The sequence below is a fragment of the Chrysemys picta genome, chromosome 3 (genome assembly GCF_011386835.1).
Source record: "Chrysemys picta bellii isolate R12L10 chromosome 3, ASM1138683v2, whole genome shotgun sequence".
Taxonomy (NCBI): Eukaryota; Metazoa; Chordata; order Testudines; family Emydidae; genus Chrysemys; species Chrysemys picta.
Window position 1 is genome coordinate 21,067,493 of NC_088793.1, and position 21,105 is coordinate 21,088,597.

Below are 21,105 nucleotides of genomic sequence, written 5' to 3' on the forward strand. Positions count from 1 at the left end.
TGTAAAAAAACTAAAATAAGTTAATATGGGGATGGAGGCGGCAAAATCATTAATCTGGCACTGGGCGGGGCTGAAGGATCTGTAACCACTAGACCACACGCTCCTACAGAACCTGCAATTGAACCAAGGAGTCCCAAGTCTTAACATTTCTTTATGGGTCAGCAAATAGCTGGGAAATCAGTAGCAAAGTATGTCTCCATCCCTCTCCAGTGGCAGGACCACATAGACAACACAGGCGTATGCTGCATTAGTTACTGAGGTAGCTCAGGTGGTAGTGGACTGTGCTGTGAATCTAGAGATCTCAGCTCTGCACGGGGAGTCAATATGGTTCCAAGTGAGGAAATTTGTTTTTCCTTTGCATTTTTAATTTAAAATAAAAAACACAGAATGTTACATACAAAACAAACACCAAAAACTATGTTAAAAGAACATTATCAAGGTCAAAGCACTCACAAGTTAGGAAATGCCAGAATTAAGGTTGCCTGTTAAACCTTAAGTCAGCCCTCTTGTGTGTACGCCTTATAGTAGTACGTGAGTATGTCTTTAAAATCTGTATCATAAGGCATATGCACACGGGACAGAATTAAGGAAACTTTTATTCCTCACTTTTGAGTGGACTTTTTTATTTCATTGTGAGTTGCATGAATGCTTAAAGGTAAGCACATGCTTATGCACTTGTCTTGAACAGGGCCTAAGTTAGTTTCCTTGCAAAGACTACACTGAAAGTAAGTGGCTGTGATGTGATGCATGCTATTGTTCAAGTTTTAGCAGGAAAGACTCCTGCAAAAAGCTGGGGTACAGCATATGCTCAAACTTTTAGTTTCAGCCTCCAGGGGTCATTGCATGTCAGCTGTCTGTAAGCAGTTAGTAAAGCGTCCCAAGTGTAGAAAAAACAACGAGGAGTCCTTGTGGCACCTTAGAAACTAACAAATTTATTTGGGCATAAGCTTTCATGCGCTAAACCCCACTTCATCGGATGCATGGAGTGGAAAATACAGGAGCAGGTATAAATACATGAAAGGATGGGGGTTGCTTTACCAAGTGTGAGGTCAGTCTAATGAGATAAATCAATTAACAGCAGGATACCAAGGGAGGAAAAATAACTTTTGAAGTGGTAAGAGAGTGACCCATTACAGACAGTTGAGAAGAAGGTGTGAGCGCGGGGGGGGTGGGGGGGTGGGAGGGCAAGTGGGGCAATTTGCCCCAGGCCCCACAGGGGCCCCCACGAGAATGTCGGAGGCTCTCCCCACCTCCCCCTTCGCCTTCCCCCATCAGCACGCTGCATCCAGGAGCGGCCCTGGACAGCGCTGCAGCAGCGTGGCTCGGGCGGTGCCTGAGGTCCTCCCGCTCGGAGCCGTGTGGTAAGGGGGCGGGGCTGCAAGCTCCGGGACGCGGCTCACTGAGGTGGGGGTAAGCGGCATGGTAAGTGGCTCTGAGCCAGGCACCTCCCGACCCCCAGCTCCGAGCCCAGCCCCTCTGAGCCGGGCACCCCCTCCTTTAATGTTTATAAATGTATTTAATGTATTTTAAAATTAATTTTTGAATGTATTTCGCTGGTTATTTTTTACATTTCCAAATACATGTTACTATAGTATTGCAACTTTTTTTTATGGAAGGGGCCCCCGAAATTGCTTTGCCACAGGCCCCCTGAATCCTCTGGGCAGCCCTGGGTGTGAGTAACAGTAGGGAGAAATTAGTAACGGGGAAATTAAGTTTAGGTTTTAGTTGGGGGCTGTAGGTGGCGGCTAGTGATGTTCTGTTACTTTCTTTGTTGGGCCTGTCTTGATAGTAGGTGACTTCTCAGTACACCACTAGCCGTCACCTACAGCCCCCAACTAAAACCTCTTCAGCGCAACATCAAGGATCTACAACCTATCCTGAAGGACAATCCCTCACTCTCACAGACCTTAGGAGACAGGCCAGCCCTCACCTACAGACAGCCCCCCAACCTGAAACAAATACTCACTGGCAACTACACATCACATAACAAAAACAACCCAGGAACCAAACCCTGCTACAAACCCTGGTGCCAACTCTGTTCATATATCTATTCTAGGGACACCATCATAGGACCTAACCACATCAGCCACACCATCCGGGGCTTGTTCACCTGCACAGCTACCAATGTGATATATGCCATCATGTGCCAGCAATGCCCCTCTGCCATGTACATTGGCCAAACCGGACAGTCTCTACGCAAAAGCAACCCCCATCCTTTCATGTATTTATACCTGCTCCTGTATTTTTCACTTCATGCATCTGATGAAGTGGGCTCTAGCCACAAAAGCTTATGCCCAAATAAATTTGTTAGTCTCTAAGGTGCCACAAGGACACCTCGTTGTTTTTGCTGATACAGACTAACAAGTCTACCACTCTGAAACCTGTCACCAAGTGTATAAAGTACTGAAGTGGCTAAAGCAAGTTACTGGAAAAAGACAGGAGGAGTCTGTTGCTAACCAAATATCTATATGCATATGTCGAAAAAACAAATTACCCTTAGGAAAATGTCATTGCTCTTTGTGATTTAAAAAAATAATAATCATGTAATAGAAAGCTGGGAAGAAACTAATTCACTTAGAAGACAGAACAATATCTTCTCAACTCCACTAAGCCATTATAACAGCAGAAAGACTTATCTGTCCCAACACCTCTTATCCCATCTGTTTCAAGATCAAAATGTGTGTGTTCTCCATATTTAACTATCAATTTTTTCTGGTCTCTCTCTGGCTAACATTCTGCAAGAGAATATATACAGCCCACAAAAGAGAGCTCAGAATTAAACTTCCAAATCTCACAGGAAAATTATTTTGGGCTTCCTCAAGGCAGAAGTAATAACTTCTCAAGAGGCTGAATTGCTGCCTTCATATTCCTATTTATCAGCAAAAAAGAGGAAACCCCCTTGGTTATTTAAATAGTGATATTTTTCTCTTTTTATATAAGCAGATAGGCTGGTTCTCATTCATTTGCTAGAGTCAATCAACTTTGATTCCTATCACTATTTTCAGTATTTCACCTATTCATAATCTTTTATTGTTTTCAACTTTAGCCACAATTTCTAAGTAAGTACAAAGTAAATTTGAGAGGTTTCAGGAAGGAATAAGTTCATAGCAAGCAAACTCTTGATCTCTGGTGAGGACTTTATATTATAAAAATATAAGGGAACCCCACAGAGATGGGGATCAGAAAAGATATAAACCAACATATTTTGTATTACTGTGGCTGCAGTAAACTCCCACAAGTGGCACTGATTTATCTCCAGACTCATAATTTCCCCCTAGATGTCATGGTTTGATAACCAAATGTTTCCAGTTTCCTCCAGGTGGATGGCCAATATCCATCCTTAGCTCCTACATCACTTGGATGGCACCAATTCCCCTTCCTTTCTCAATTTTCCTCGTCAAGGTTGGATAACCTTATTCAAACACTCCACATGCTCCATTTCCCTCCCTTAAAGGTCACTTGCTAGCAGGTTAGTGATGAAACCAGATGCTAATTGTCCAAAGCCATGTTTTGACTGGCCCTTTTTGATGATGATGATAGATGTGTCGCTGAGCTCCCATGAACAGACAGTTTGGGCCACATTACTGAGGAATAAAACCAAAGCACTCTATATATTAAGTGGCTAGTGGGGGAATGGGTAAATGGGGAAGGACAAAAAAAAAGGAGGAGGAAGGGGTTAGTGTGACCAAACGTGACGTTTTAGCCAGGCTAGTCCCTTTTTTAAGCCCTGTCCCAGCCGTCCCGACTTTTTTGGTAAAAAGTGGCCATTTGCCCCATTTGCTCTTGCCAAACTGATCAAGCTGGCAAGAGCAAATGGGACAAATGCCCATTCTTTCAAAAAAGTGGGGTGTGGGGGAATGTGCGCAGGTGGGGAGAGGGGGCAAGCAGCAATGCCAGCCCCTGCCTTTGGGAAATATGGTCAACCTAGAAGGGGCTGAAAGAGAAAAGCGTTGTCCTTCCCACAAAGAACCCTTTCAGCAGCAGTTTGAAGACATCTGGACACTTTAATCCACTGCCCAGTATTCCATGTATAGTTTTTGCAACAGAAAGTTAGTTGAGATTTAAATGCAAAAAACAGTTAGGATTTTTTTTTAAATGGTAGGAAAAAAGTCCACTGCTTTATTATTTCCCCTATCATTTTGCTAAGAACTATTGTTCAAAGTGAAAGAACTCACTGCATAACTCTGTTCACTGCAATTGTTGCTCTTTAAAATAAAGGGGGAGTTTAAACTCAGTGAGTGATATTCTTTTAGCAGTAAGTTATTCCAGGATGTGGTTTGTACTTGTAGGAAATCACTGGGCAGGTGCACTTCTTGGGTGGTTGAAAATCTAGCCTATCTGAGACATATACCAATAACCTCAAAATAACAATATGCGCCCTCTGTTATGGCTTATGGCTACAGTATCACATTAATGAACTATATATTCAGTAAGACAGAATTCTAAAATGTCCTCCTGCACTCTCAGCAACTGCTGAAAGATCTTACATTGCATTCCAAACCAGTGCTTGGTTACAGCCTGAAATGGTATTAAAATGAATGGCGGAAATGATCCCTATTGTAAACATCTTATTGAAATCACACCAGCCAAAACATTTTTTTTTTCAAAAAAATGCTGGCACACCACTGTATGACTGTATCCAGATATTATTCCTACTGAATAGTCCACTGAATTCCTTATGAGGTGAATATATGTATGCTTATGAAACAGACTGGAAAACTAGTTAATGGAAACCAAATCTGCTTTTAAAACTGTGTCTCCACTTCTCCCTGCATATCTAAGGCAGAAAAACTCATGCCTTGTGTAGCAAATCAACATACAGGAATGGAATAAGATGACATCCCTCAGCAGCCCAGAGACTGCAGTCTGATTCTTAACATAGCAAATATTGTAATTAGCAGCCAGTTCTCAGATTTCAGACATTTGGCAAGGAGCTGCTGCAGCTCCTTGAAGCCAATGCCCTCGTGGGAACAGGAGGGAAGGAGAAAATGGGAATGAGTATTATACCACTGACCAAGCACACACCCAGCTTCGGATCAATGGAGTGTGCACCAGAGGTGACAGTGCAGAAAATCTAAAGAGGAGGGGTGAGCAAATCTAGGGACTAACCCAAGGGGTAAGAAACACACACTCCATGCGCATCTAAACCAAATAGCTAACCGGCACTTGCTCCCTCTCTGTCTAATATAGGATTTCTGCTTACTGTGTGTAGTAGGTCATGATGTTCTGTAATTTCAGAGGACAGGTAATACACCAGAGGCACTTAAATGAATCCTTAGCAAAGTCTCTTGCTTTCAGTCACAATAGTACCTTTTTTCTGTATGAAGGAAATTACTCTTGTATTTTTCAAAAGCAAAAAGCCTACCTGAAATAATTTGTTCAGGTCTGGACACCAACTAACCCAGAAAATGCTGATGAACTGGAGGGCGTTAGAGGACAGCAACAAAACAGACCATGAGGCTGGAGGGATTGACTTGTGAAGAAAGACTAGAAGAGCCGAAATGTTATCAGCTTTGGTAAACAGAGACCTTAATAAATATTGAAACACCAAGGAGGGAGAGGCATTATTTAGAGTGGTACATGTGGATTATAGCTAAGTGAAATGCAGAAAAGGAAAAATTAGGTTTAACACTGGGAAAAAATTCTGAGATCTAGTTGGGTGTAGCATAGTTTCCCAAGGGACACGGTGGAAGACACATTGCTTGATACATTTAAAACTAAGCTGGATGAAGCACTAGAAAATATGCTGTCTGGAACAGTCCAGCCCTGGCAGAAGGATGGACTAGGGCAGGGGTGGCCAACCTTGGCCTGAGAAGGAGCCAGAATTTAACAATGTACATTACCAAAGAGCCACAGTAATACGTCAGCAGCCCCTCATCAGCTCCCCCACCCACCGGCAGCACTGCCAGTCAGTGCCTCTCCCTCCCTCCCCGCACCTCCCGATCAGCTGTTTTGTGGCATGCAGGAGGCTCTGGGGTGGAGAGGGAGGAGCGAGGGCTTGGCAGGCTCAGGGGAGGCACAGGAAGGGGTGGAGTGGGGGCAGAGCCCGGGGTTGAGCAGTGAGCACCCCCCCGGCACATTGGAAAGTTGGGGTCTGTAGCTCCAGCCCCGGAGTCGGTGCCTATACAAGGAGTCACATGTGGCTCCAGAGCCACAGGTTGGCCACTCCTGGACTAGGGAGTCTTCTGCATGACCTTCTCGTCTCTACTTTCTCTGATTCTGAATTTCTAAAAGAAAATCACAGGAATTGTTACTCCTTTAAATTAAACAAGGCAAAATAAGCCCTGGAATTATGAAGTAGAACTGTACAGACATGGTTAATATTGTCTTCAAAGTGTTCAGGACAGCCTTAGTGCTCTCACTGAACACTCAGGCTGGGCATATAATTAGCCGGTTGATTCTCTCAGACATTCCTATGAAGCAGTGATGAAGGCCTCAGAGACCTGGCCTCAGATCTTTCCCTAGTATCTAAATTGCTGTTTACCATGCGCTGTCTCAGCACATTCCAGAAAGCAGTGATACCCACCATGGGAGAAAAGGATGCCAAGCACATCTTTGGCCTACATGCAAACGCCTCTAGTGCCTGTCTGCCCTTTCTGAGGCAAAAGAGTGAACAACATAACCCTGTATACCTGAGATCCTCTTGAGAGAGACAGCCAGACATAAATTGAAATTATAGCTGGTGTTTCTCCTCAGGCCCTAAATGTCTTTCCTTATCCAACCTTACTGAAAGGAATCTAATAGAGTATTGCCATCTTCACCAAGAGAAAGTTTCCATGACAACACATCACTGAGGAGCTGGTAGAGACTTGTGCAAGCCCCTGGTTAGCAGAGACAGCCACAAAAGCAAAATTTAGGCTTCCATTTTAGTAAAAAAAAAAAAAAAGTATGTTTCTTGCAAAATGTGAACTGATATAAACCGACCCAGCCAGGAGAGGTTGGCAGGTGCAGCAGGAGAATGGGTGAAGGGGAAGGTGTGTGCGTTGGGGTAAGATCCTGCCAAACACTGTCTGTGTGTCGAGGAAACCACTGAGCTTGGGCACAGCTCCTCAAATCCTTAGGCCATCTCTGTTTATAATGGTGTGATCATGGTAATAAGAATCTGATACAGGAGTTGGGGGGATGGAATTATTTGATAGGGCCTGACTGGAAATGGTAAAGCGGGCTCATCCTGTTGACAGTTTCAGCCCTCTCAGAGGGTGGGACTGAGCTGACAGGTTGCACCAGCTATTGCCAGGGTATTGTTGCTACTGGGTAATCCTCTTCTGTGTTTCGATGCACCTGCCCCCACAAGCACTTTCAAGAGCACATGGGAGACATCAGATGTAGTCCCATGACATCATCCTACATGCAAGAAAAGGAAGCCAAGCAGCAGCTGCACTGAATGGCAATCCTGCAGCCCCTATCCCTTCCTGCCAGTGCTTGCCTGCCCAGTCTGAAGAGCTGGCATTGGGAAGGAGCCTGGAGCCTGAAGCCCTGTTCTCTCACTCTACAGCCAGAGGAGGCCCATCCCCATCCACCAGTCTGGGGAGAACTTCCGCCATCAGGGGAGAGCTACCCACTTTAAGAACAGAGGGGGAACTCCACCAGTGACGCAGCTAGGGAAACACTTGCCAGAAGCGAGTCCTAAAGTCACCACCCCTTGCCTCCATGGGGGGAACCTAATGATCCAGAGATGGACATGGTATAAGAAATTAAATTTAGACTAGATACCAGAAATGTTCATGGGTCCCTGACCTGTGCTTCCCCACAGCACTCACCAGATTTTAAAATGTAACTATGGTGCTAAGTAAATAAAACTCCTATTTTGCATATAATCTTTAAATGGAAAACCCATTCAGAAACACAAATCAAAACTTATAGCTGAGTTAATGTAGGCAACTGGTTATTTGATATTGCATAAAGGGTACATTTTAGTGCCCTAGCATTAGACACGAAGTGAACTAAAACACAAAGTGACAAGATAATTATGCTTATTTACAATCACTGACTTCAGCATGTCTACAGCGGTCTTGTTAAAAAAGACAAGCCTTAGGAAGTTGTGCGTGAAATACATTTTCTTCAGCGCTGTAAGGACAGCATAGCAAGAAATAAAAACGTAAGCAGTGCAAGTATGAATGCTTGGTTGATTTTGTGGCACTACAGTTACCAGAATTGTTACTAAGTGGCAGCTTTGTTAGATGTTAGAGACTGGGAAGAAGAGATGTGAGACTGTTTAACTATAGAATCCTGCCAATCAACATCATCTCAAGTCCACAAAGGGTATGTCTACTTTGCAATTAAAAACCTACGGCTTGCCCAGGCCACTTATTTGGGCTCAGGGGTTTCGGGCTAAGGGGCTGTTTAATTGCGGTGTAGATGTTCAGGTTTGGACTGGAGCCTGGGCTCTAGGACCCTGCGAGGTGAGAGGGTCCCAAAACTTGGTCTGCAGCCCACGCCTGAACGTCTACACCACAATTAAATGGCCCCTTGGCCCAAGTACCGTGAGCTCGAGTCAGAAGCACGGGTCAGCCACAGAGTGTCTAACCACAGTGTTGACAAAGCCTTTCAGACTCCACTGAGTATATTTCCAGGTCTGCAGTCATCAAAAAGTTATTACTGCCTGTTTCGTGACCTATGGGAAACATGCTTCAGTCCTACTGCACAAGTATCTCATTTGGTACACTTACTGGCAGGCTCAGCAGAGAAGCCAGGGATTAAAAGAATATAGAGCTGGGACTACCTTCTTATTCCTAGGACAAATCCAAGTGGCATAGACTGGAGGCAGATTGGCTGGGCTGTGTGAAAGAGCTCACACTATTGCTGCCTATGCTGTATCTATTCTATGGAGGGAGGAGTTTGGTCTCCAGCTTGTTTCACTAGCATTGAGATAATTTAAAACAAATTACTCCCCTAAAATCCCAACATTCATGACAAGGTTGGCTTGGATAGGTTAGCACACAACTTTCTGGAAGTGATGGACTTACAAGTATGAGCTACCATATGTCATACCATTCCCAGAGAGTAGTTATCAGTGGTTCACAGCCATGCTGGAAGGGCATAATGAGTGGGGTCCTGCAGGGATCAGTTCTGGATCCGGTTCTGTTCAGTATCTTCATCAATGATTTAGATAATGGCATAGACAGTACACTTATAAAGTTTGCCGATGATACCAAGCTGGTGGGGTTGCAAGTGCTTTGGAGGATAGGATTATAATTCAAAATGATCTGGACAAACTGGAGAAATGGTCTGAAGTAAATAGGATGAAATTCAATAAAGACAAATGCAAAGTACTCTACTTAGGAAGGAACCATCAGTTGCACACATACAAAATGGGAAATGACTGCCTAGAAGGAGTACTACGGAAAGGGATCTGGGGGTCATAGTAGACCACAAGCTAAATATGTGTCAACAGTGTAACACTGTTGCAAAAAATAAAAAAGCAAACATCATTCTGGGATGTATTAGGAGGAGTGTTGTAAGCAAGACATGAGAAGTAATTCTTCCAGTCTACTCCGTGCTGATTAGGCCTCAGCTGGATAACTGGGTTCAGTTCTGGGCACCACATTTAAGGAAATATGTGGATTAATTGGAGAAAGTCCAGAGAAGAGCAACAAAAATGATCAAAGGTCTAGAAAACATGACCTATGAGGGAAGATTGAAAAAATTGGGTTTGTTTAGTCTGGAGAAGAGAAGACTGAGAGGGGAACATAATAATAGTTTCCAAGTACGTAAAAGGTTGTTACAAGGAGGAGAGAGAAAAATTGTTCTTAACCTCTGAGGACAGGACAAGAAGCAGTGGGCTTAAAATGCAGCAAGGGAGGTTTGGGTTGGACATTAGCAGGGCCGGCTCTAGGCACCAGCGTTCCAAGCATGTGGGCACTCTGGCTTTTTTTAATTTATTTTTTGCTTTGACGGCAGCACTCCTCCCCCAGCCCTTTTTTTTTCTTGCTTGGGGTGGCAAAAAACCTGGAGCGGGCCCTGGACATTAGGAAAAACTTCCTGTCAGGGTGGATAAGCACTGGAATAAATTGCCAAGGGAGGTTGTGGAATCTCCATCATTGGAGATTTTTAAGAGCAGGTTAGACAAACACCTGTCAGAGATGGTTCAGATAATACTTATTCCTGCCATGAGTGCAGGGGACTGGACTAGATGATCTCTTGAGGTCCTTTCCAGTCCTATGATTCTATACTTGCCCTCCCTGCATTCTTGTCATTGAATACCTTGGAATCACAGCCTGGTTTTAAATTAGTATTACTGGTTGTGGAAAAGCCCTTTACAGGGTTGGTCCTGGTTACATTCAAGAGCTGCTTGTATTCTGGGAATTCGAGCACATATAACACTTATTTAAAGAGTCCATTATCTTATCTAGGGTCAAGAGAGCAGCACATTTTTATTATGGGCATGAAATATGATCTCTACTGGAATTAAACCCATTTTCCTTTTATAAAAAGACCACCAAGTCCCATTCTCTCTGTCTTTGTTTTTTGCATTGGTTTTGAAAGGTTCATCATATTGCATGTGGAATGTCATTCTGTACAGTGTCCCCCGAGCTTTAGTGGGAGGACATTTTATCAATATGGTTACTACTACTACTACTTCACAGTTGCAAAAATAAAGTATATTTTCAATAATCTCAGGGCCTTTTGGTTAAGATCAAGCATAGTATCACTATCACAGATGTCCTCCAGTAGGGGAGCAATTTTTTCAGTCTCTTGTGTTAAATGACTTTATAAATTTGCAAATAATTTGGTAGTATTTATTTCCCAATAAAAATCACAGCATGTTACACTTTCAGAATATAGTTAACTCATTACTTACATTTTCTCCCAAAAAAAAAAAAAAAGCACAATTACTATTCCCCACCCCCATTGATGGTTTTGATGTATTTTTGTTGGGAAATAATACAATTTATTTGAAAATGTATGATGTACCCATCTTGGGATATTTTTGGATGATTTTTCCAAGCACGCACGGCCTTGACACCTGCTAGACAATATAACGAGTCCAGGGAATGAATTCTCAGCTCCTGTGGCACTTGTACTATTTCGGTAAGGAAAAAGAATACTTTTTTGCATAATACATTCATTTTTGCAGTATGCTCTGAGCACAGAAAAACCTCATAATGTCACTCAGTCGATTATAGGAACAGCAGCCGTTGTGTCCATGTGATGGAAAAAGCCAGGAAATAGGTTTGTTAGCATTGCTGTAATACATAAATATGACTGTTGGTGGTTGATGCCCTCCCGCTGGGTGCTTCATGCTACATCCCATGCATGTCATGTTACGTTAGACTGGACACAAAGCACAGCCAGGGAAAAGGAAAAGAGCAATGCTATATCCGCAGGGGAAGCTATAAACACAGATTTTATAGGCGAAAACTGACTCCCCAAAACTTGCTTCTTCCACGATGCCTGAAATAGGGATGTAGTAAATAAATAAATACATAAATAAAATAATAATAATAATAATTAATATACAGAAAGGGGGAAAAGTAGTTTATTTTGGACATCCATATGTGCTTGGGCCTCACCTGAATAACCATGTCATTGTAGTGCTGCACCCTACTGTTGCATCCTAGCTAACACTGAGTTTAAAATCTTTAGGCAAGGTACCCTTGGTTTGAAGTTTCAGAAGAGTCCCATGTTCAAAAGCAATTTAGGCCTGGATCCTCAAAGTTGTTCCGGTGCTTGGGAGTTAGGTGCCTAAATACGTTTGAGGATCTGGGCCTCAGGAAACGAAGTCCCATTGAAAGTCAATGCTATTTAAACTCCTATGTGCCTATGTCACTTTTGAGAATGGATCTTAGAGTATGTCTACACTGGAGCTGGAGGTGTAATTTTTCAGCCTTCATAGACATACCTGTGTTAGCTCTGATGGAGCTAGTGTGCAAAAAAGCAGAAGTCTAGCCACAGTAGCATGAGTGGTGGGAGGGGTTAGCTATTCTAATACATACATAGGCTCTCAGATGGGATCATACTCAGGGCAGCTAGTCCATCTCCCCACTTGCACCACTCCATTTTTAGCATGTTAGCTTGATCATTGCTAATGTGTGTATGTCTATTTGAGCTGGAAATTATATCTTCCAGATCCAGTACAGACATACTATTAGGCTTCTAAGTCACTTAGGGCTAGCTCTGTAAAGGGATGCAAGTGCCTAAATGCCATTTTAGGTGCCTAGGTGCAAAATTTAGATCCTCAAAACCTCTACTTGGATGCCACCTAATGCAGTAGGCACCTATGATAAAGTCCCCCAGGGACCCTAATTTCTGCTGGTGGACATGCACAAAGCCACCTAAGTCCTGACACCCAAGCTGCTTGGCACCTAAGTCCCTGCTCTGATGACTATTTATGGATTTAAAAGATTTAGCCGTTAGGTGCTTTTGAAAATGTTAGTCCCCCTGTCTTTCTACATGCTTTACAGTCCCCCTTGTTCTGTAAAGCATGTAGCACTCTCCTGGGCACTGTAAACATAACTAATAAAAACAGTGCTGGATCTTCATAGTCCACCTATCTTGTGGATTTTCTATCCTGCAGGGTGAATTCCATTGAACAACATCTATGAGTTACTGCAAAAAAGACCTTCGCTTCCTTTGGGACAAGAGGGATTTCAGCAACAGTAATAATAATCCATTAAATGAATGGCATTGTTTTAGGCATGAAGTGACATTTGATGGCATAACAACATTTTAGCGCACTGTATAATGTATAGAGTATCCATATCTGTGTTACTTCCCTTTCTGTCCCCACCATGAACCCACCCCTTCTAGCTAAATAAATAGGGGGATTAATGAGTGTCATTTGCCTTGAGTGAAGGATCCAGACCACTGCATCTCCAGGTTAATATATTACATACTGCTGCCAACAACATCCAACATTGCTCTTACAAACACCTTTTCCTCAGCCTTATATTAAAGACATATTTACATTGAACCCTTTTGGTTTACTTATTTTGTGGTACAGACATTTATATCATGACATTTATTTCTTTTTCAAATTGTGAAATGCTGATCACTTACCGATCATTGGAGACTCTATAAAACTCCATGCATTAGTCTGAGGAACATATGACTGCAGGACTCCAGCGGCACGACCAGCTTCATTCACCCCACCAAACACGTAGATCTTGCCACCACAAACAGTGGCAGCTGCAGAATGCACGGCCTTTGGCAGAGGAGCAATTGTCTCCCACTGATTGGTGATTGTGTCATACCTAAAACAAAAGCAATAGGAATAAGTCCAGATAATACAGCGATGGATGTGTTGTAAATGCATGACAGATTGACAGATAAAACAGACTGAGAGATAGGCAGCTAGGCAAACAGATAAAACAGACCTGAAAACATACCTTCTAACACTAAAGCAATCCAACTGTTTTGGTAGATAATGCCATTAATGCTACTTTCTATCCTTTAAAGAAGATAATGATACAGGCAAAGAGAAAACCAGATCTATTTCTTCATATGCCTCTCAAGCCTAATTATAGCTTGGGCTAAAGAAACTTAGGACACCTTTGTCAAGATGACTTCCACTAATTAATTTCTACTAATTGGAATACAGTAAGATTATTCTTGCAAATCAGTGTGGTGATATCCAACAGCAACCAGAGGCAGGGAATTGTTAATATACTTAAATTGTTTAGCTTGTGAAACTCATCACATCATCAAACATAATGCAACATGATAGCTCTTTTTACTCTAGTTAACTAGCCATTAATGCACATTTTGTGCATGTGTAAATTGGCTTCATTTAATTGCCACTGTATGTATCAAGCTACTACTACACTTCATTGCAGGATATTGCAAATGTTAATGGGGAGTTTGCTACTGGAATAAGATTTCCTCATTGCATCCATTTTTAACATGTAGCGCAACAGAAAAGAATATTCATTAGAGCACTAAATTAGTTTTAAGGTCATCAGTATCTGATTTAATTAAGCCATTGACCATAAGGATGTGCAGTTAATAAACAATGGATTAAGATTCATTTTAGACAATGTCACAAGATCAAACATCTATTTTTTTTAAATAATGTGGCAGTGATCCAAAGAGCTCCAGTAAAATGAGCCTTGGAGACAGTGGAGAACAACATGGTTCAATATTTCCATGTAATGGTACATTCAGTCAAATAGTAGTTGCCTAAATGGTAGTAACTCGGAGCAGTGGATGACAAACACACAAGCCTTCATCACCCATTTAGAGTTTTGGCGCCTGATAACAGGATGGATACTTATAACATGCAAATACTCTAGATTCCTGGTCTTCAGAATCTCTTTCTGAAACGGACATATTTATTCCTAGTGATATTCTCCCTTTGTGACACATCTCTCAGTCTGCCAGGGTATATCTACATAACATCGGGGAGTGAGCCTCCCAGTCCGACCCTGCAGACTAAGTAGTTTGAGCTTCTTAAGTCTCTCTCTGGCATGTTTTCCAAACACTAGATCATTCTGGTTTAACTTCAGTCAGCTCCTAAAGTGTCCACACAGGGATTTGCACTGGATTAACTACATTGGTTTAAAAGTAGAATAAAGCTAAATCAATGCAACTTTCTTGTGTAGTGAAGAATCACAGCCAGTTCATGCCTTGGCTTTCTGCTCCTTTCTATTTACATTCTTCCTTTCATTCTTGTTATCTCCATCTTTAACTTACCTGCCACTTTTACAATAGTGGTGAGTATCTCCTGACACTATGTTCAACGGCTTACAGCCAAGAGAATTAACCTAAAAAATATCCACCTTGAACTCTTTCCTTGACTCAGACCTCTCATTTGACTCTGCTGTTTACAGTACTGGATCCCATCCACCCGAAGGTTTCCCTCTGCAAAAGTGCTCACAGTACTTCTGGCTCTCTACTATGCCAATGCTAGCTCCTGCTTCCCTGTTTCCAAGCCTGTCCACACCGTTCTCTGGTGGCGGGCCTACCAAAACACTGTGGGTCTATTGGCCTCCTCCCAGTTTATGGACTAGACCTGCAAAATAAAAATAACCCTCCTTGTTTTGAAAATTCTGCATTCCTCAGCTTTCCCTCGTAGGACTGATCTTTCTCTCACCTCACTCATCTCATTTAGCATGTGCTTTCTTTCTCTTCCTTTTCCCAAAATCTCAGCATTAATGGCAAGACAGGCTTTTACTCTGCAACTTCTGTCCTTTGGAGCAGCTCTCTGCCTTATGGACTCTCCAACTCTTTTCATACCTCATCTGAAAACACGTTTCCCCCCCTTTTCCTCGGCCTCTTAATTTCTCTCCTTCTAAGGTTAAACAGCCTTATGACTGAATGCTTTAATTTATTCACATTATAAAGTCTTTATGCTATCATTATCAGTAGTTTATAGATCACCAACCCTTCACTATCTTGTACATTATTTAACTTTGGAATACAATTTTCAGGAAGGATGCAATACAAAATAAAGCTTCATTGTGTAGTATCGATCTGCACTCCAGATGGCTCACATGATGTTTAAAATCAAATTAATGGTTTTGCCTTTTTCATTTTCTTCTGACTGTTCTGGATCTTAATGAACTATTCTTAGACAAGGTTCTAGATGTAATTTTGTTAAGACATCAATATAACAGTAGGTTCTGAAACTGTGTGTAGAGACAATTACAAATTATTTTTATATTTAATTTTTTAAACTGTATTCCATGTGCACATATAAATCAAAGTAGTCAGCCAATTTTAGATAAATCTAGAGGCCCTGTATCAGAACAACATACTTCATCGTTCAACACCCTTCAGACAGATAATTACTATGAAGTATCAAAATCCATAAACATTTAGTCATATATATAGTCAGCATATGCTGCCTTTTCAGCTCTCACATATTAAGAAGCCCCATCCATTATCTAGAAACCCAGTTCATAGATCCTCTTCTTCCCTCCATCCGTTATTTGTACACAAGCACAGAATACTCCTGGGGGGATTCTGCGGGACTGCGCACCGGCAGAAAACGCCCCTCTCCCCTCCCGCCCCTGTAGAATTCCTGTACTTCCTTGCAGAAAATGTCAGGGAAGCCACGTATGTTTGTGTGGGGGGACTGCCATCGATGCAGTTTTTTGGGGGGACTGCCCCCCCAAACAGAGGTGAGGCATGGGGGGGGCAAATGGTTATGTGCCACTGCCCCCCTCCCTCATTTCTGCAAGCGCAGAGCTGCCCAGCTGAAGGAAGGAGGCTGCATCTCGGCTCCGCTGACTCTGCAGCTAAATGCTGCCACCAGTGTCAGCTGTGCTCTCCTTTTGTGTGCTGGGATCCTTCCTGTTTTCTGTGCAACAGTGAGTGCTGGCAGTGTGGCTGGGTAAGGAAAGGGTGGGGGAAATGAGAGAAGGGGAGTGAGGGGGTGGGGGAAAGAGGCAGTGTGGAAGGAAGGGGGGTGGAACAGGGCAGGGGAATGTTGGAGTGAAGGGAGGGGGTGGTGAAGAACAGAGGATAGGGAAATTGTGGGGGGAAGCGGGAGTCCGGTATGCGGTGTCCCCTCAGCAGAAGCTGGGGCTCCTTCGTTAAGCAGGCCCATTGAACCCTCACCCTAAGAAGCCCTATCCCCCTACATCTAGACCCCTTTTGATGAGCCCCCCACCCCAGTGAGCCCCCCAAACCCAGACACTCACACCAAGCCCCTTCTCCCCACACCCAGACCCCCACCCCCGCTGAGCCCCAACCACTTTCACCTGGATCCCCTGCAGTGTCCCATTGCCCCTTCACCCAAAACCCCCAACAAGCCCCTGTGTATCCAGATCTCCCATTGAGCCCCCCGCACCCAGATTGCCCAACACAGAAACCTCTCACCCCACACCTGGATCCCCCCCAACTAAGCCCCTCCACACTTGGATCCTGGTGGGCTGGCCCTGCCTACCCACACCTACTGCACCTAGAGCATAGGGGCAGGGCCCTAGGATGCTTCTGGGGCAGGCCCGGCCCTTGTGCTGTGTCAGGGTCAGGTGCAGCCTCACTGCCTAGTCCCTGTACTGAGGGAGGTGGGGGCTTCAGGGTGATCTTCCACCTCAATGCAGCCAGTGGTCTGTGCTCCCCACTGCTGTGCTGGAGCCCCATTTATTTACTGACCAATAACATTTGCAGAATTTTAAAATACTGTGCGCATAATCTTTAATATTTTGGCACAGAGTTCCCTCAGGAGTAACAGAAGCAGACAGGTTGATGTGAAAATCTCTCACCTTAAACATCTAGGGACTTATTTCCTGTTACTCACAAAATTGCCAGAGGGGCTCGATTGAGAACTGTAGTGTCATTGCTATTTCCTTAAAAACCTTCTTCCAAAACCATAGCCCAACAATCCAATCCCACAGAAGATGAGTCTATGTGCTTAAAACATCCATTTCACAGAGTGAGTTTATGAATCAGCTCAGCTGGCACGTACACATTATTTCAATAAATTAATAAATAATAATAATGCATTACACATATCTGTCTATTTATATATCTATTTAGGTTTTAAGAAAGTTGCCCATCTTAGTGGCACATGCTTGGCTCTTTAAAGACATATTAGAAAACAAAGAATGAAATCTTGGCCCCAGCTCATAACAGTATCATAATGTATACTCGCAAAGGGGCTGACTAAAAATTGCACAGACAGTCTTAATTCTGGAACTTCCTAATTTCTGAGTGCTTGACTTTGCAACTTCAACATTCTTGTAATGCAGTGTTTTGTATGTAATACTATCTAGTCTGGATAATAAATGATCTAAAGGCATAGATGGTCTCCTGAGGCTGTATTTCTGTGCCCCATCCAAAGCAAACCGGCACATTCAAAGAGCAATGTCCAATCCACACTATAGTGGAAAACGTAATCTCTCTATTAGTGCAGGTCATAACCACACACCCCCACACACAAGGAAGGAACTGGGAAGTTCTGAGTTGGGTTTTAATTGTGCATGTGACATCAGAAAATTGAGCAATTAAATTAACATTATTCTGAACATTAATGATTCTCCTGAAAGAGATGACCCAGATTCAAAATGCCTCATTGCTCATAAGACTTGGAACAATTATTTCATCTACCTTCAATTTCCTGAGTACCTTCTAAAATTAGGATGTTGGGGCAATTGGGAGATGTTTCTGTTTGAATAATGTCAGTCTGTGGGTTGCAGTTTTTAAGGTGAACTTTTTCTCTCCTCACTTTTCCACTGTTAAAAGCCCAGAATGTCAATTCCAAAACCGAATGCACAACACACGTGCACACAAATGATTTAAGCAATGAAACTAACACACTCTCTAATCCCTCTACTTCACTTTAATGTTTAAAAACTGCTGATCTCCCAGCATAACCCAAAAGGGACACACAATCTAGGCATGCACTCTGTTCTACCGTTGCTTCTCATAAGTCACTTTTATCGATAATAGCAGATTAATTATAATTGCGAGTTTAACAAATCCCCATCACAAGGGCTTACCTACCCCTGCAGAGGCAGAATGCATTGAAATGATATGGAGAAAGCCTACTATTCTACTAGATAAGCATGCATAACAAGCCTACACTAGCCTTGCTTTTTTAAACTGTAAATATTCTAGCATGCTCAGTTTAAGGCTTGTTGGGGCCTGAGCCACAAAATCTTTCATCAAAACGTGTGTGTCTCTGTGAGATCACAATGTGCAGGCACCACGTGGTCTCAGTTAGTTAAGTTCATTCTTGCAGTGCTGCCAACCCCAAGAGTTCCAAATCATGAGAATTGCCTTAAAATCATGAGATTAAAAAACACATTAGGGGTTCTCTTATTAGCCTTCTGGCTTCTGAGCCATTAGGGTGTATGTTTTAAAGCTTTTCTCCACAACCACAAGGGTTAGAAATTCAATGGAGCTATGACGTGTGCGCCTCACCTTTAAAATGTAAGCTCAGATTCTAATGCAATCGTATGACTCTGGGAGCTGGGGATTTAAGAAAAATACCAAATATGATGAGACGTGTGATAACAATTCCAAGAGTCATAAGATTTATTTTGGGGCTGGAGGCTTATCTTGAGGGACGGGGGTCTGGAGAATCATAGAATTGTAGAACTGGAAGGGACCTCGAGAGGTCATCTAGTCCAGTCCCCTGCACTTGTGGCAGGACTAACTATTAGTACTACTATTAGTATTAGTATTAGGAAGGGGAAGGACCGGCTTTGCCTAATTCTCAGCCTACACAGTCACTGGTTTTGGAAATACAAACTGTTCTTTTTGTTGTTGATGGTCTGTTTAAGAGAGAACATGAGAATCAGAGCAGAGAAAGAAACAGACTAGGCAAAAGGACATACCCTAATCAAAACTAAATACAGTCTACTAGTGCACACAGGACACCTGCTTGCATCAGTGTCATTCCTCTTTATCTAAAAGAGGATTTAAAAAACAAACAAACCCTCTACACTTCCCTTGTAAAAAAAGCCTGGCTTTAAATTACAGGAGAAGAGGTTTGGGAATTTGAAGAAATTTTGCAAACCCATGAAACAGTTCTAGTCCCCCTGGGCCCACTCATCATCAGCTTGGAGTGTACAGCATGCACAATGCTAGCAATTTACTCTTCACTATTTATGCTGCTTGTTTACGTCCTGTGTTCTCTCATTCACTGAGACAATCAACAAAGTCAGTTTCATTTTTGTTCATTTCACCTCTGCAATGATGGGATTGCAAACACTGCATGGAAAGGTTTACTCTGAGGGTATGTCTACACTACGAAATTAGGTCGAATTTATAGAAGCCGGTTTTATAGATATCGGTTTTATACAGTCGATTGTGTGTGTCCCCACATAAAATGCTCTAAGTGCATGAAGCCGGCGGACCGTGTCCACAGTACCGAGGCTAGCATCGACTTCCGGAACATTGCACTGTGGGTAGCTATCCCACAGTTCCCGCAGTCTCCGCCGCCCATTGGAATTCTGGGTTGAGATCCCAATGCCTGATGATGCAAAACAGTGTCGCGGGGTGTTCTGGGTACATGCCGTCAGGCCCCTCCCCCTCCGTCAGAGCAACGGCAGACAATCGATTTGCGCGCCTTTTTACCTGGGTTACCTGTGCAGACAACATACCACGGCAAGCATGGAGCCCGCTCAGCTCAGCTCAGTGTCACCATATGTCATCTTGGTGCCGGCAGACGTGGTACTGCATTGCTACACAGCAGCAGCTAATTGCCTTTTGGCAGTAGACGGTGCAGTATGACTGGTAGCCTTCATCGGCTATCTGGGTGCTGGCAGACGTGGGGCTGCATTGCTACACAGCAGCAGCCTCTTGCCTTTTGGCCGTAGATGGTGTATTGCGATTGGTATCCATCGTCGTCATATTCCAGTTCAATCATAGGCACCTGGGCAGACATGCTTTGTCTCCTGGAGACTCAGTCCTGCCGGCAGTCCTACTGAACCATCTTGACGATGATGGCTAGCAATTGTAATACAGTATCTTCTGCCAAGCACCCAGAAGATGCCGAGGGCTATCAGTCATGCTGCACTGTCTGCTGCCAGCTTAAGATGTAAAAAATAAATGGACCAGATTTGTTCTGTATTCATTTGCTTCCCCCTCCCTCCGTGAAATCAACGGCCTGCTAAGCCCAGGGTTTTGAGTTCAATCTTTGGGGGGGCCATTCTGTGTGACAGTTGTTTGTGTTTCTCCCTGATGCACAGCCACCTTTGTTGATTTTAATTCCCTGTACCTGTACGCCATGTCGTCAGTCGCCCCTCCCTTCCTCCGTCAATTTCGCGCCTTTTTTCAGACCAGACGCCATAGCACTGGGATCATGGAGCCCGCTCAGATCACCGCGGCAATTATGAGCACTATGAACACCACGCGCATTGTCTTGGAGTATATGCAGAGCCAGGACATCCCAAAGCAAAACCAGGACCAGCCGATGAGGCGATTGCAGCGTGGCGATGAGAGTGATGAGGAAATTGACATGGACACAGCCCTCACACAAGGCATGGGCCCCAGCAATGTGCAAATCATGGTGTTACTGGGGCAGGTTCATGCTGTGGAACGCCGATTCTGGGCCCGGGAAACAAGCACAGACTGGTGGGACCGCATCGTGTTGCAGGTCTGGGACGATTCCCAGTGGCTGCGAAACTTTCGCATGCGTAAGGGCACTTTCATGGAATTTTGTGACTTGCTTTCCCCTGCCCTGAAGCGCCAGAATACCAGGATGAGATGCGAGTG

At 43.5% G+C, this 21,105-nt stretch overlaps 1 protein-coding gene across 2 annotated transcripts in view; it reads right to left on the bottom strand.

The window, feature by feature from the left end:
• KLHL29 (kelch like family member 29) overlaps window positions 1–21,105 on the bottom strand; it is a 540,917-nt gene that overhangs the window by 13,741 nt on the left and 506,071 nt on the right. For both annotated transcript variants that reach the window (XM_005297329.5, XM_005297327.5), the window contains one exon: window positions 13,000–13,193. In XM_005297329.5, the coding sequence (XP_005297386.1) occupies window positions 13,000–13,193 (194 nt within the window). The remainder of the gene's footprint in view (window positions 1–12,999; window positions 13,194–21,105) is intronic.